The sequence below is a fragment of the Sinocyclocheilus grahami genome, unplaced genomic scaffold (assembly GCF_001515645.1).
Source record: "Sinocyclocheilus grahami isolate Dianchi unplaced genomic scaffold, SAMN03320097.WGS_v1.1 scaffold338.1, whole genome shotgun sequence".
Taxonomy (NCBI): domain Eukaryota; kingdom Metazoa; phylum Chordata; class Actinopteri; order Cypriniformes; family Cyprinidae; genus Sinocyclocheilus; species Sinocyclocheilus grahami.
In genome coordinates this window covers 722833-736533 of record NW_015505517.1, presented here as the reverse complement: position 1 = coordinate 736533, position 13701 = coordinate 722833, and the positions used below count along the sequence as shown (strand labels likewise).

The 13701-nt window shown below is 34.6% G+C and overlaps 1 protein-coding gene across 1 annotated transcript in view; it reads left to right on the top strand.

Moving 5' to 3' along the window:
- The window catches only part of LOC107602961 (phosphofurin acidic cluster sorting protein 2), a 45797-nt gene that overhangs the window by 12778 nt on the left and 19318 nt on the right, over positions 1–13701 (top strand). The window contains exons 2-10 of the mRNA XM_016295609.1: positions 5771–5858; positions 6220–6309; positions 7316–7441; positions 7524–7683; positions 8373–8446; positions 8530–8610; positions 8734–8793; positions 11293–11444; positions 11564–11654. Of these exons, the coding sequence (XP_016151095.1) occupies positions 5771–5858; positions 6220–6309; positions 7316–7441; positions 7524–7683; positions 8373–8446; positions 8530–8610; positions 8734–8793; positions 11293–11444; positions 11564–11654 (922 nt within the window). The remainder of the gene's footprint in view (positions 1–5770; positions 5859–6219; positions 6310–7315; positions 7442–7523; positions 7684–8372; positions 8447–8529; positions 8611–8733; positions 8794–11292; positions 11445–11563; positions 11655–13701) is intronic.

Sequence of the window (13701 nt, the reverse complement as noted above, 5' to 3'; positions counted from 1 at the left end):
GAAATCATCATTTAAAAACTGCATTTTTTATTTACTTGCATTATCTTTGTGTAATATAAAAATTTGTTTGATGATCTGAATCTTTTAAGTGTGACAAATATGCAAACAATTAAAAAAACAGGAAGGGGGCAAAAACTTTTTCACACCACTGTACTTTAAAATGTAATTTATTCCTGTGATTTCAAAGCTGATATGGGTGTTCATTCAAAGAAGGTTTTCCTATGAATTAATTAGTAGAACAGTCCATTTCTCCTGTGCATTTGTACCCCTTAGCTCTGGAGAAAGCAGCTGAGAGCCGGCTCGCATTCCACAAGGTTGTAAATGTATCGGGTTACCATGAAACCAGGGTCTTGTTCGGCGTCCTGGGGTGTTACAAAGTATTTGTGAAATCTAGCTAACAAAATATATATTGTGTGTTGGAGTGGTCCAGACGCTACAATAATAATAATAAATGTTTCTTGAACAGCAAATCCGCATATTAGAATGATTTCTGAAGGATCATGTGACACTGAAGATTGGAGTAATGATGCTGAAAATTTTGCTTTGATCACAGGAATAAATTACATTTTTAAATGTATTTAAATAGAAAGCAGTTATTTTAAATAGTAAAAATATTTCATAAGATTACTGCTTTGGCTGTATTTTGGATCAAATAAATGCATGCTTGGTGAGCAAAAAAAACTTACTATTCAAAAAATGTTGACTGGTAGTGTAAATTTCATTTGATCGTGGTGATCTAATAATATTTAATTTCATAATTTCTTCTAATGTCAGTATTTTTTTATTTTCAGGTTTATATGGATAAAATAGAAAGTTGGTCTCAGCCGTTTGGACCTGATTGCACATAAGCCCAACAGAAATAGCTTTTTTTGTGTCTGTTTACTAGTCATGTGCTTTTCATACCAACTATAACTTAAAATAACTTATAGACTTACACACTGCTTAGTGTGTGTGTGTGTGTCTCTTCCATCATTTACACTAAGGATTATTCAATTTAGCTAATTAGGACCAAGCTGACCTTGTTAGAATAGTGTGTGTGTGTTTTTAGCTTCTACAAGTAAATGTAGGTCAGCTCTCAGGGGTTTACTCACTTTCAGACACATGCAGAATATTTGGACCGTCTTTCTGATGAGATCACATGAACACGAGTCCAGCATGGAAACTGCCCTTTAAAACACTTGGAAGACACACATAAACAAAAACTATGAAATCCAAATAGATTTGTGGCTTTTAGTCCATGTGGTAGTTTTGAGGCAGTCTTTGCAAGTGTAATTCTAAATGTTTTACTGATTCTTAAAGTTAAAATTTGTAGTCTCTTCAAGGAAAATGGACTCCAAATATTGATGACTCATCCTGCACTACTCAATTTTCTGTCCAATCAGATGCTCTCTAGAGTGTGAATGTCCCTCCCCATCACGCTATTTGCAACTGTGTAGAAAACTTATGGCAGTGCTGTAACTATATATGAGAAAATGCCCATTACATCAACATACCCGCTAAAATCACAATCCATTTTTCCCCCATGTTATATTAATGAGTAGGCTATTAGTTCTGGAAATGTGCCTAATTTTCTTTTATTTTCTTTAAACAATATATATTTCAATATATCTTCAAATCTACCTTTAACCTGGGATATTTATTACTTCTTTTTAGGTAAGGGACAATTTTTTGATATGTCCCAGCAGAACATCCTGTTTCAATAGGAAATACATCAAGAGAGAAAACTCTTTTCTTGAAGTTGAAGTGTTGTTGTTGTTTTTTTCATTAAAAACTCATATCCTTAGGTGTATAATTAATTATTATATTATTATTTTGTATTATTGTTATAGTATTTACTAATATTTGAATTAGCTTTTAGTAATTTTAATATTTAGTACTTTAGTACTTCAGCTTAAACTTATTTTAGTTCTACATTTTTAAGTTATTCATCTAATATTTATATTTTGTTTATTCCAGCTTTTTATAATTAATGAAAACAATTTTTAATGGTTTAGTTTTAGTTATCAGTGATGTGTACTAATGCATCGGCTAATCCCGGTGTTCTGTCCGGGCCCGTAACCTGAGCATGGTTTCACCCCTTAGCACTGCCCTTTCAGACTTACAGTTACAGTAGATGTGCGTGTAACCTGAGTCAGGAGTGATGGAACCTCAGTGTTTCTGATGAGAAACGAATGAAATTGATTTTGCTCTAATTCCCTCTGTGCTTTCAGAGTCTCTGCAGCATCTGCCAGAGCGAAACACACACAGTCTCTGTAGAAGAGTGTGTGCAATGGAGCTGTGATTGAGTTGGGATCCAGCTGAGTGGAGTGAGACACGTTTTTCTTTAACTCCACAGAGGATGAACAGTCTCTGTTCTTCTGTGAGAGGTCATTGAGGGATGTTAGATCTTTATAGGAGGTTATACATAGTTATTAGAGGGGTTTGATTGACGTGAGTGTGTGCAGTGAGAGACACAGCGCGCGCACACACACACACACACACACACACACACACACAACTCACCACGCCAGCTGAAATAATCAGCCTTTGTACTGAGAAAATAGAACATAAAATTGCCTGTGTGGCCATTGTTTCCTGTCGTGTTTGTTGGTGGTCTCAATAATCAACCTCTCATACAGCTTTCACTAAAATCAATTATTTTTACTTCATGTATTTATTATAAATATGGTGTGTGTTGACTGTTTAAAACTACAGTATGTAATTTGTTGAATTTGTGATTAACTTGAAATATGGCTGTGTTTTTACAGGGCGAACCTAAGCCAAATTTATTCATGTTTTAGAAATAAGAATTGCATTTTGCATCATTTTCATTATAATTAAGTAGATAATCATCTTCCCCAATTATCTTTAGTCTACTACAATTTAAAAAATTTCATTCTCATTACTGTAATGCAGAAACGCATACGTTATGTAAATTGTAAAGTATATTTGCAAAGTAGAATTAGAAGTCTTCCACACATGACATTATCTGTTATACTCTAATTAATTTATGCAAATTTTCATTTAGGAAAATCATGCCTAGACAGAAATGATTTTTACTGTGCAATGTTGCTTAAATTCAAATGAGTTAAAAAAAAAATCTTATTAATATATTGTTAAGTCTACTCAAAACCGCTGTGTGTTTCTTTGTTGTGGTCAGAGTTAGCATGCTAATCGCTCAGGGAAGAAGAATGGCTTTTGTTTGTTTGTGTGTGTGTGTGTCGAAGTGAGAATGTTGTGTGAACAATACCAGCCTTCAGATTACTCAAGAGATTGTACTGTGTGCCTCTCTCTTTCTCTCTTCCTTGTCCTCATAGTACCTGGTATGTGATTTGAATATATAAAGTATTTCTCATTAATATTCTATGAGGTGCATGCATATGGGTCCGTTTCCATTGTCTTCCCTCTCTGTACAAGCTGCTCTGGGGCCTCTAGGGGCCTCTCTGGTCCCTTGATCACTTCCCTCTGTGACATTCCTGACAATACTGACTCATCTCTGCTCTGACTCTCTCCCTGCATGACTGACGTTATCTCATTCTCTCTCTGTGACAGGATTCTCTCCCTCCACAGTCAGTGTGCAAAGGGGCATTTCACCCAAAAATTAAAAATCTGTCATTTATTCGACCTCATAGTTGTTCCAAATCAATAAGACCACAAAAATCAGCCTTTGTACTGAGAAAATCGAACATAAAATTGCCTGTGGGGCCATTGTTTCCTGTCGGGTTTGTTGGTGGTCTCAATAATCAACCTCTCATACAGCTTTCACTAAAATCAATTATTTTTACTTCATGTATTTATTATAAATATGGTGTGTGTTGACTGTTTAAAACTACAGTATGTAATTTGTTGAATTTGTGATTAACTTGAAATATGGCTGTGTTTTTACAGGGCGAACCTAAGCCAAATTTATTCATGTTTTAGAAATAAGAATTGCATTTTGCATCATTTTCATTATAATTAAGTAGATAATCATCTTCCCCAATTATCTTTAGTCTACTACAATTTAAAAAATTTCATTCTCATTACTGTAATGCAGAAACGCATACGTTATGTAAATTGTAAAGTATATTTGCAAAGTAGAATTAGAAGTCTTCCACACATGACATTATCTGTTATACTCTAATTAATTTATGCAAATTTTCATTTAGGAAAATCATGCCTAGACAGAAATGATTTTTACTGTGCAATGTTGCTTAAATTCAAATGAGTTAAAAAAAATCTTATTAATATATTGTTAAGTCTACTCAAAACCGCTGTGTGTTTCTTTGTTGTGGTCAGAGTTAGCATGCTAATCGCTCAGAGAAGAAGAATGGCTTTTGTTTGTTTGTGTGTGTGTGTGTGTCGAAGTGAGAATGTTGTGTGAACAATACCAGCCTTCAGATTACTCAAGAGATTGTACTGTGTGCCTCTCTCTTTCTCTCTTCCTTGTCCTCATAGTACCTGGTATGTGATTTGAATATATAAAGTATTTCTCATTAATATTCTATGAGGTGCATGCATATGGGTCCGTTTCCATTGTCTTCCCTCTCTGTACAAGCTGCTCTGGGGCCTCTAGGGGCCTCTCTGGTCCCTTGATCACTTCCCTCTGTGACATTCCTGACAATACTGACTCATCTCTGCTCTGACTCTCTCCCTGCATGACTGACGTTATCTCATTCTCTCTCTGTGACAGGATTCTCTCCCTCCACAGTCAGTGTGCAAAGGGGCATTTCACCCAAAAATTAAAAATCTGTCATTTATTCGACCTCATAGTTGTTCCAAATCAATAAGACCACAAAAGGAAATCAGAATACTCGCATTCTTTTCCAAACTATTAGTAAATGTGCTTGTCAGGCTCCTTAAATGACAAAAATCACCATAAAAGCACGCAACTTGTACATTATATTCCAATATTCTGAAGTCATTCATTAGCTTTGTTCGAGAATCAAATGGAATTCTCTTGCAATTTGAATATGCGCATAAATTTGTCCCGCCTGCATTATTCAGTTTCGGAGCTTTGGCTAAAGGGAAGATTATTGGCAAATAATGACTTAAATGTCTTTTTTTTTTTGGTCTGCTAATCCTTTAATTCTGGAAATGTTTGGCTCTGTGATGCAAATGTGGGAGTTGAGATTCTTTCCTCATTTGCATTGTCACTGTATGTGTTAATGGATGGATGTCTCTCAGTGCAGTGTTAAGGTTTACTGCAGTGTCAAGAGCAAGGGTGTGTGTTTATTATGTTTTAGTAAAACGATTTTGGCCCTTTTGAGTGTTTCCTCGTGCCTAAAATGACAGACACTCAATGGAACGTTTTGTAAACAGTTTTGTATGCAAGTTTCCAGAGGACTGAAATCCCTGAACCCCACTTTATCAGTCCCATGAATTCCAGCTGTTTTCTGGACTGATCTGTCCCATTTGAAAGCTGCTATGGGACTGTTTTCAGCTTCAGACCTGATTCAGTCTTGTAGAAATTCTCCCTGCTGAGTTTTAGAGTTTAGTTTGGCAGTAGTTGGTCTTAGGAAGATTGAGTTTTCTTTGGAAATTGAAGGTTCATACAGTGCCTTACTGATAAGAAACTCAGGATATTAGAAAACAAGATTATCAACTCACATCCTGTTACAGGAGCAAACATATGGATCACATTCCTAAACATTTACTGATAAACAGCAACTGAGTGCCTGTTTGTAAACCAACTGTAAAGTGAAGAGAGAGTTCACCCTCAGTTGCTCATTACAAAGATTGCTTCTCGATTAGCCAGATATTATGTATGATCACATATTTGTGTAAATAAGGCTGTTGTTTTTGTCTGTAGGCTGTGCAGTCTGACTTTGAAGAAGCTCGTGGTGATGAAGGAACTTGACAAGGAGCTGATTTCTGTCGTCATTGCAGTCAAGATTCAGGTTAGTAATCAGCTTCATAAAGTGTATGTTGTTTTTCAACAGCAGCGTGTCTAGATTTTTTGCAACAGAGCACAGCATTTACAAGTTTAGAGACAATAAACATATTCTAAGAGGGTTACAATACATGAGAAATGAATTAAAGTGCATAATATCGTAAAGTGTAATAAAGAGTCATAAAAAAATAACATTTTCGTCAATACAGAATGATGATAAATTCCTTATGGCATAATTTTCAAAGTCCACGGTCCAGAAAGCTTTTCAATAAACAAAATCCCAAATTAATGGATAATTGTTTCTTCAAAGTGATGACCGAAGGAACAATTGGGTGAAATACAGATAAAGAGACTGTTTGTGCCTGTAGGGCTCCAAGCGAATCCTGCGCTCTCATGAGATAGTGCTGCCCCCTGCTGGTGGGGTGGAGACTGATCTCGCTCTCACTTTCTCGCTACAGGTAAAGATGTCTTCAAAACACACTTTTTCAAATTGCTCAGTCATAAATGGCTCTGAACCAAAACTTGGTGAACTGCCTAGTTATCTACTGCTTACATTGACAGCTGCCTTGCCTGACAAAGAAGTGATTGATTTGGAACACTCTGCACCACTCTTTGCAATGCATTATGTATACAAGTACACATGCTGCACTGCTTTAAAAATAAAACATTAGAGACAATAAACATATTCTAAGAGGGTTACAATACATGAGAAATGAATTAAAGTGCATAATATCGTAAAGTGTAATAAAGAGTCATAAAAAAATAACATTTTCGTCAATACAGAATGATGATAAATTCCTTATGGCATAATTTTCAAAGTCCACGGTCCAGAAAGCTTTTCAATGAACAAAATCCCAAATTAATGGATAATTGTTTCTTCAAAGTGATGACCGAAGGAACAATTGGGTGAAATACAGATAAAGAGACTGTTTGTGCCTGTAGGGCTCCAAGCGAATCCTGCGCTCTCATGAGATAGTGCTGCCCCCTGCTGGTGGGGTGGAGACTGATCTCGCTCTCACTTTCTCGCTACAGGTAAAGATGTCTTCAAAACACACTTTTTCAAATTGCTCAGTCATAAATGGCTCTGAACCAAAACTTGGTGAACTGCCTAGTTATCTACTGCTTACATTGACAGCTGCCTTGCCTGACAAAGAAGTGATTGATTTGGAACACTCTGCATCACTCTTTGCAATGCATTATGTATACAAGTACACATGCTGCACTGCTTTAAAAATAAAACAAAAGGAAGATATCATGGAAACAGCCTTTGTTTTGGAAGTTTGTCTATGACACCTGTAAATGCTCCCTGTGTAGGCAGCTTACTAGGTTTCGAAACAGAGCCAATATTGCTTTTAAGACATAATAATTTCAGTGTGCTCTGAATCATTCTAGAGTTTTATTATGAAATTGAGTTGGATGTTTTTCCTGTCTCTCTCCTGTGTGTACATGTTTGTATGTGAGTAGTACCCTCATTTTCTGAAGCGCGAGGGAAATAAGTTGCAAATCCTGCTTCAGCGGAGGAAGAGGTACAAAAACCGAACAATTTTGGGTTACAAGACGTTGGCTGCTGGTTCTATAGACATGGCAGAGGTATTTCGGATTTCTCAGTGAGGTTAATAGTCACTTTTGAAGTAGATACAATGCTTAAATGCAGATTTGTTTGTATGTGTAGGTGATGCAGCATCCTGCAGAAGGTGGGCAGGTCTTGGCTCTTTGCAGTAATCAGAAGGAGTTTCTGGGTAAAGTTGCTGAGATTTGGATCTATTCCCTGTCCAGTCAGCCTATAGACCATGAAGAGGCAGCCATTCTGGGACAGAAAATCAAATGTTCTGGTAAAATCATCCATACATACACATACATTTTTCATTAGTCTATGACATGTCCCCATGGCAATAAGAAATTGTGTTCTTTATGAGCGATGTGAAGTTTTACACTAAAGGTGTTTTTTTTCTGTATTGTGTATTTTAGCGTGACAGATTGATCAGATTTAAGCATGAGTTACTGTGCACAGTATTCATAAAATTCAGTTAATTTCTTACAAAAAGTTTATTAATGATTATTCAAAATGTACAGTATATTCTGTTTCAGACCAGCCATACAAATTCTCTTTTATAATACTAAACTCATCATTTCAATCCATTGGTTTCATATATATATATATATATATATTCTTTGACCTTAATGTTTACTTGAAGTACACCCTGAGTTTTTTTTATTTACTTTTTTTATTTACTTTTTTTTTAAGCTGAAACCCTCATGACCAAACCTCAGTTTGGAAGACCTTCATTATGTTGCTTTTGCATACTTTACTATTTTAATGTCCTTTTATTAGTTTTTTTTATTATTATTTTTATTTAAAGCAAAAATATGTCTATTAATGTCCATTTATTAGTTATCAAACATTATTTAAAAAGCATTCTTAGCCAAAATGTCAATAGCAGTACATCACTAGCTGGAACACTGCTTTGACCAATCAGTATTCAGGACTGGGCCTTTCCTTTTTCCTTTTTTGACTTTGTAGATAATTACTCAGAAGAAGAGTATGAAAGCTTCTCATCGGAGCAGGAGGCCAGTGATGACGCAGCACAAGGACAGGTGATTACAAACACCACACAAGCAAAGCAACCTCACTTCCCTCTTTTTCTGCTGACTCGTGTGTGTATATACATGCTCCTCAGGATCTTGAGGATGACGAGTACGAGATGAGGAAACCAAAAAAGCAGAGGAGGTCAATAGTCCGGACGGCATCGATCACCAGGGTAAGAATGCCAGAGAACAATGAGAATTTACTCCCAGTCATCGCTGTCAGATGTGATCGTGTAGTAAACAGACTGTTAATATGAGTGTGTATGTCTGTGTGTGTGCTTCTCTTTCTCCATTAGCAGCAGAACTTTAAGCAGCGCGTGGTGGCATTGCTCAAACGGTTCAGAGTTTCTGATGAGGTGGGTAAATATAGAGTCTATTTGTTTTTTAAGTGTATAAATACATGTTAGTCAGGTTGTGAAGGTTGACCTGTGTGGTGAACCGATATGTTTTGTCAACTTTTTCCCCCATCTCAGTGGACCAAATTCGTGTTTGTGTGCAACTTAGCTTATGTTTAACTAAATGTACTTTACTTTAGATGTACAAAGACCTCTCACCTCTGGCATGATAGATAGTCTAAATATGATCAAGTCATGCCAAGCCACCTGTCATTATAATGTTATTATTAAATAATTAAATAATCAAGTCAGTTCAATTTGATTCAGTTCAGTTCATCTGATAGTGTCAGTGCAGTCAAATCAATAATATTACTGAATTTTAAGTGTCCTTTAAAACCACAACTAAGCATGCCACAAGAGTGGCATGGAACTTCCATCAGGTGACAGAAATGTAGAAAAAACCTAAAGAGAAACCAGGTTAATAAATTAGTTGTAGGAAGGTGATTTATTTTCCTGTTGTATGATTCTGTTCAGTCTGTGTTCAGTCAGCGGACACAAGGCCTGACCCTTGCCTGGCTCCACAGATTAATTTAGCCATGCTTAATCAGCACTGCTACGGAAACCAAATCCTTGTTTGCCGATAATCTTGCAGAGTGGAGTTCTGCACAATGAGAGCAGGACTGACACAAGGACTTTGGCTATAATATTCTTACTGCTTCTGCAGTGTATAGTATGTATACTGTAAACATTATGCAAATGTATATAAATGCGCTGCTGTAGTTGCCAAAATTGCACAATTTTTACCCACAAAAATGCCCACAATGCAAAGTACTGGATTTGATCCTCGATTTACACTTCAACAAATTTTCTTGAACCGTTAATGTTGACACATTTTACACATAATTGGTAAAAAAAAAAAAAAAAAAAAAAGGGGGGTGTAAAAAAAGTTTAAAATTAGGCAGTATACAGTATATCCACCATAGTATTCAGTAAATAGTAAGCTAGTATTTGGTTCCTACACCATTCTATATATTCAACAATTTCGACATATAACCAGTAAGCATGAAAAAAGAAAATGCTGCCCACAGCAAAATAAACACATGGCACTTTGGGTTCAGAGGTCAGTCCTCTTCTGAAGGACAGGAAGTGTGTGGTGATGTGCAGAAGCAGCAGTGACGTCCAGCGGGACAGAAACATGATCTCATCAGCATTATGTCTCAGGTTACTTCCTGTTCTGACAAGACACTGGTTCTTATTATGGAACCATCTGAAACCTGTTTTATATATTTAAATATTATATATGTTTTATATAAAATATTTTATATTAAAGGAAGTTTAGCATTTAGAACTGTCAGTATGGGTATGTTTGGAATTGAATACTGGCTTACAACTTACTAAATATTGCCCAGTATATACTGTATACTGACTACTATTTCAAAAACAGTAGTATGAGAAATGGTATAGCCATTAATCAATGAAACATCTCAAGCAGTAGTATGCTGCATTGTCACATGACCTCCTAATGTTGCATGTTTAATTTAGCAAGTGGAGTCCCTGTATAATATGGAAATGTATTTTAGTCCACTTTGTGTAAAACGGTGTTGTTATTGTGAACTATACAATATGTTTTCTGTTAATCAAAATAAAGCTGAAATAGAATAAAATATAAATATTGAATGAAAAACTTTGAAATGTTGCCTTGACAAGCCACCTGAAATTAAATGTTTAAATACTGAAATGACTTAAAACTAAAACTGAAATAAAAATAAATTCTGAAAAAAAAATATATATATATAATATAAATATTTGTAAATATTTTTTACTAATGAAAATGACAAAAACAACAGAATTACTACAAAATGTACAATTAAAATGAAAACAAAAAAAATAAAAGCTAAATATGATTTCAAGAATACATTTCTAAATAAATACTGTAACAGTAAATAACAATTAAAATGAAAACAAAAAAAATAAAAGCTAAATATGATTTCAAGAATACATTTCTAAATAAATACTGTAACAGTAAATAACACTGGTGTAAAAATTTTATTTGGTAGTCCAGTCAAAAAATAAAGAAAGAAAGAGGTAAATGTGAGTTAAGTTTATTTATGCTATATCATATTTAATAAACAATGGTAATTCAAAGTACTTTACATAAAAAATATTTTATTTTATAACCATCATGAAATATGAGTATTTAGTTTATAACATCTATATAGTAGCAAAAAGGACATTAGTGCATTTAACTCAGTCAGCAGCAGCTTGTTAAAATCTGTTAAGAAGCCGGATTTGCCCTGAACATTGATGGTTGCAAACAAAGTCCTTGATTGACTTCCTCTCTCATTAATAATATCCAGGAACATCACATGCCGCTTTGGGATCGATTGCCCTGCAGCTGAGTCTGAGCATCCTTGGTTTCATCAGATTATGCTTGACCCTCTGTCTCACCATCCCTCACTCTTCTGCCCTGCACATTCATGCAGTTCAAATGAGGAATAAATAATGTTTAAATGTTTGTAGGTGTTAGACTCGGAGCAGGACCCAGCTGAGCCGCCTCCAGAAGTAGAAGAAGATCTGGATCTGGAGAGTTTAGAGTTTGAGAATCCGAGTGACAGTGGACCAGATCTGGACGATGATGAAAGTGTTCTCAGCACCCCAAAACCCAAACTCAAGTATGCTAAGAAGAGAGTTTGTTCATTAGTGTTTATTTAGTGCCATATCTGTTAATGTTGAGATGTGTTATTTTATTAACCCTCGTGTGTTTATCTTTTTTTGTCTGTGTGTGGTTTAGGCCATATTTCGAAGGAATTTCTCTATCCAGCTCTCAGACCGAAATTGGCAGCATTCACAGCGTTAGGAGTCACAGAGAGCCACCCAGTCCAGTAAGAACTCATTCATGTGTTTAGAAGATATTTAAATGCACACATAACATACACTTAAATTGACTTGAAATAAAGCTAATTATACTAACTTAATACTAAACTTTTCCAAATATATATGTGCCATTCATTCTGAAATATATACATGCATGTGTGTGTATTTATATATACATAATAAATATACACAGAACACACACATATATTGTGCAAACAAAAACTTTTATTTTGGATGCGATTAATCGTTTTACAGCACTATTATAAATATTATTGAAATAAACTTCAAATGTTGCCTTGGCAACTAACTCAAATAAAATGTTTAAGGTCAAGTATAAAATTACTAGAACTAAAATAGAAGTAAATTAATGCTAAATAGAAATATTTAATGAAAAAACAAAAATTTATAAAAATGACAAGCATTTAACAAAATTACTAAAACTTAACACACAATTAAAATGAAAACTAAAAAAATAAAAGCTAAATATGATTTCAAGAATACATTTCTAAATAAATACTGTAACAGTAAATAACAATTAAAATGAAAACTAAAAAAATAAAAGCTAAATATGATTTCAAGAATACATTTCTAAATAAATACTGTAACAGTAAATAACACTGGTGTAAAAATTTTATTTGGTAGTCCAGTCAAAAAATAAAGAAAGAAAGAGGTAAATGTGAGTTAAGTTTATTTATGCTATATCATATTTAATAAACAATGGTAATTCAAAGTACTTTACATAAAAAATATTTTATTTTATAACCATCATGAAATATGAGTATTTAGTTTATAACATCTATATAGTAGCAAAAAGGACATTAGTGCATTTAACTCAGTCAGCAGCAGCTTGTTAAAATCTGTTAAGAAGCCGGATTTGCCCTGAACATTGATGGTTGCAAACAAAGTCCTTGATTGACTTCCTCTCTCATTAATAATATCCAGGAACATCACATGCCGCTTTGGGATCGATTGCCCTGCAGCTGAGTCTGAGCATCCTTGGTTTCATCAGATTATGCTTGACCCTCTGTCTCACCATCCCTCACTCTTCTGCCCTGCACATTCATGCAGTTCAAATGAGGAATAAATAATGTTTAAATGTTTGTAGGTGTTAGACTCGGAGCAGGACCCAGCCGAGCCGCCTCCAGAAGTAGAAGAAGATCTGGATCTGGAGAGTTTAGAGTTTGAGAATCCGAGTGACAGTGGACCAGATCTGGACGATGATGAAAGTGTTCTCAGCACCCCAAAACCCAAACTCAAGTATGCTAAGAAGAGAGTTTGTTCATTAGTGTTTATTTAGTGCCATATCTGTTAATGTTGAGATGTGTTATTTTATTAACCCTCGTGTGTTTATCTTTTTTTGTCTGTGTGTGGTTTAGGCCATATTTCGAAGGAATTTCTCTATCCAGCTCTCAGACCGAAATTGGCAGCATTCACAGCGTTAGGAGTCACAGAGAGCCACCCAGTCCAGTAAGAACTCATTCATGTGTTTAGAAGATATTTAAATGCACACATAACATACACTTAAATTGACTTGAAATAAAGCTAATTATACTAACTTAATACTAAACTTTTCCAAATATATATGTGCCATTCAAAAGTTTGGGGTCAGTAAGTTTTTTATTTATTTAAGAAATTGACATTTTTATTCAGCAAGAATACATGAAATTGATATTTAAAATATTATATATATATATATATATAATATTTGTTATAAAATATTTCTTTTTCAAATATGTGCTCAGAATGCAAAAAAAAATATTTCCACAAAAATATTAAACAGCACAACAGATTTCAAAATTGATGGTAATAAGAAATGTTTCTTTGTTCAAAATCAGCATAGTAGAATGATTTCTGATGGATCATGTGACACTGAAGACTGGAGTAATGGCTGCTGAAAATTTAGCTTTGCCATCAAAATTATACATCTAGAAATATTAAAATAGAAAACAGTTATTTTAAATTGTATTAATATTTCACAATACTGTTTTACTGTATTTATGATAAAAATTAATGCAGCTTTATTGAGCATTAGAGACGTCTTCAGAAACATAAAAA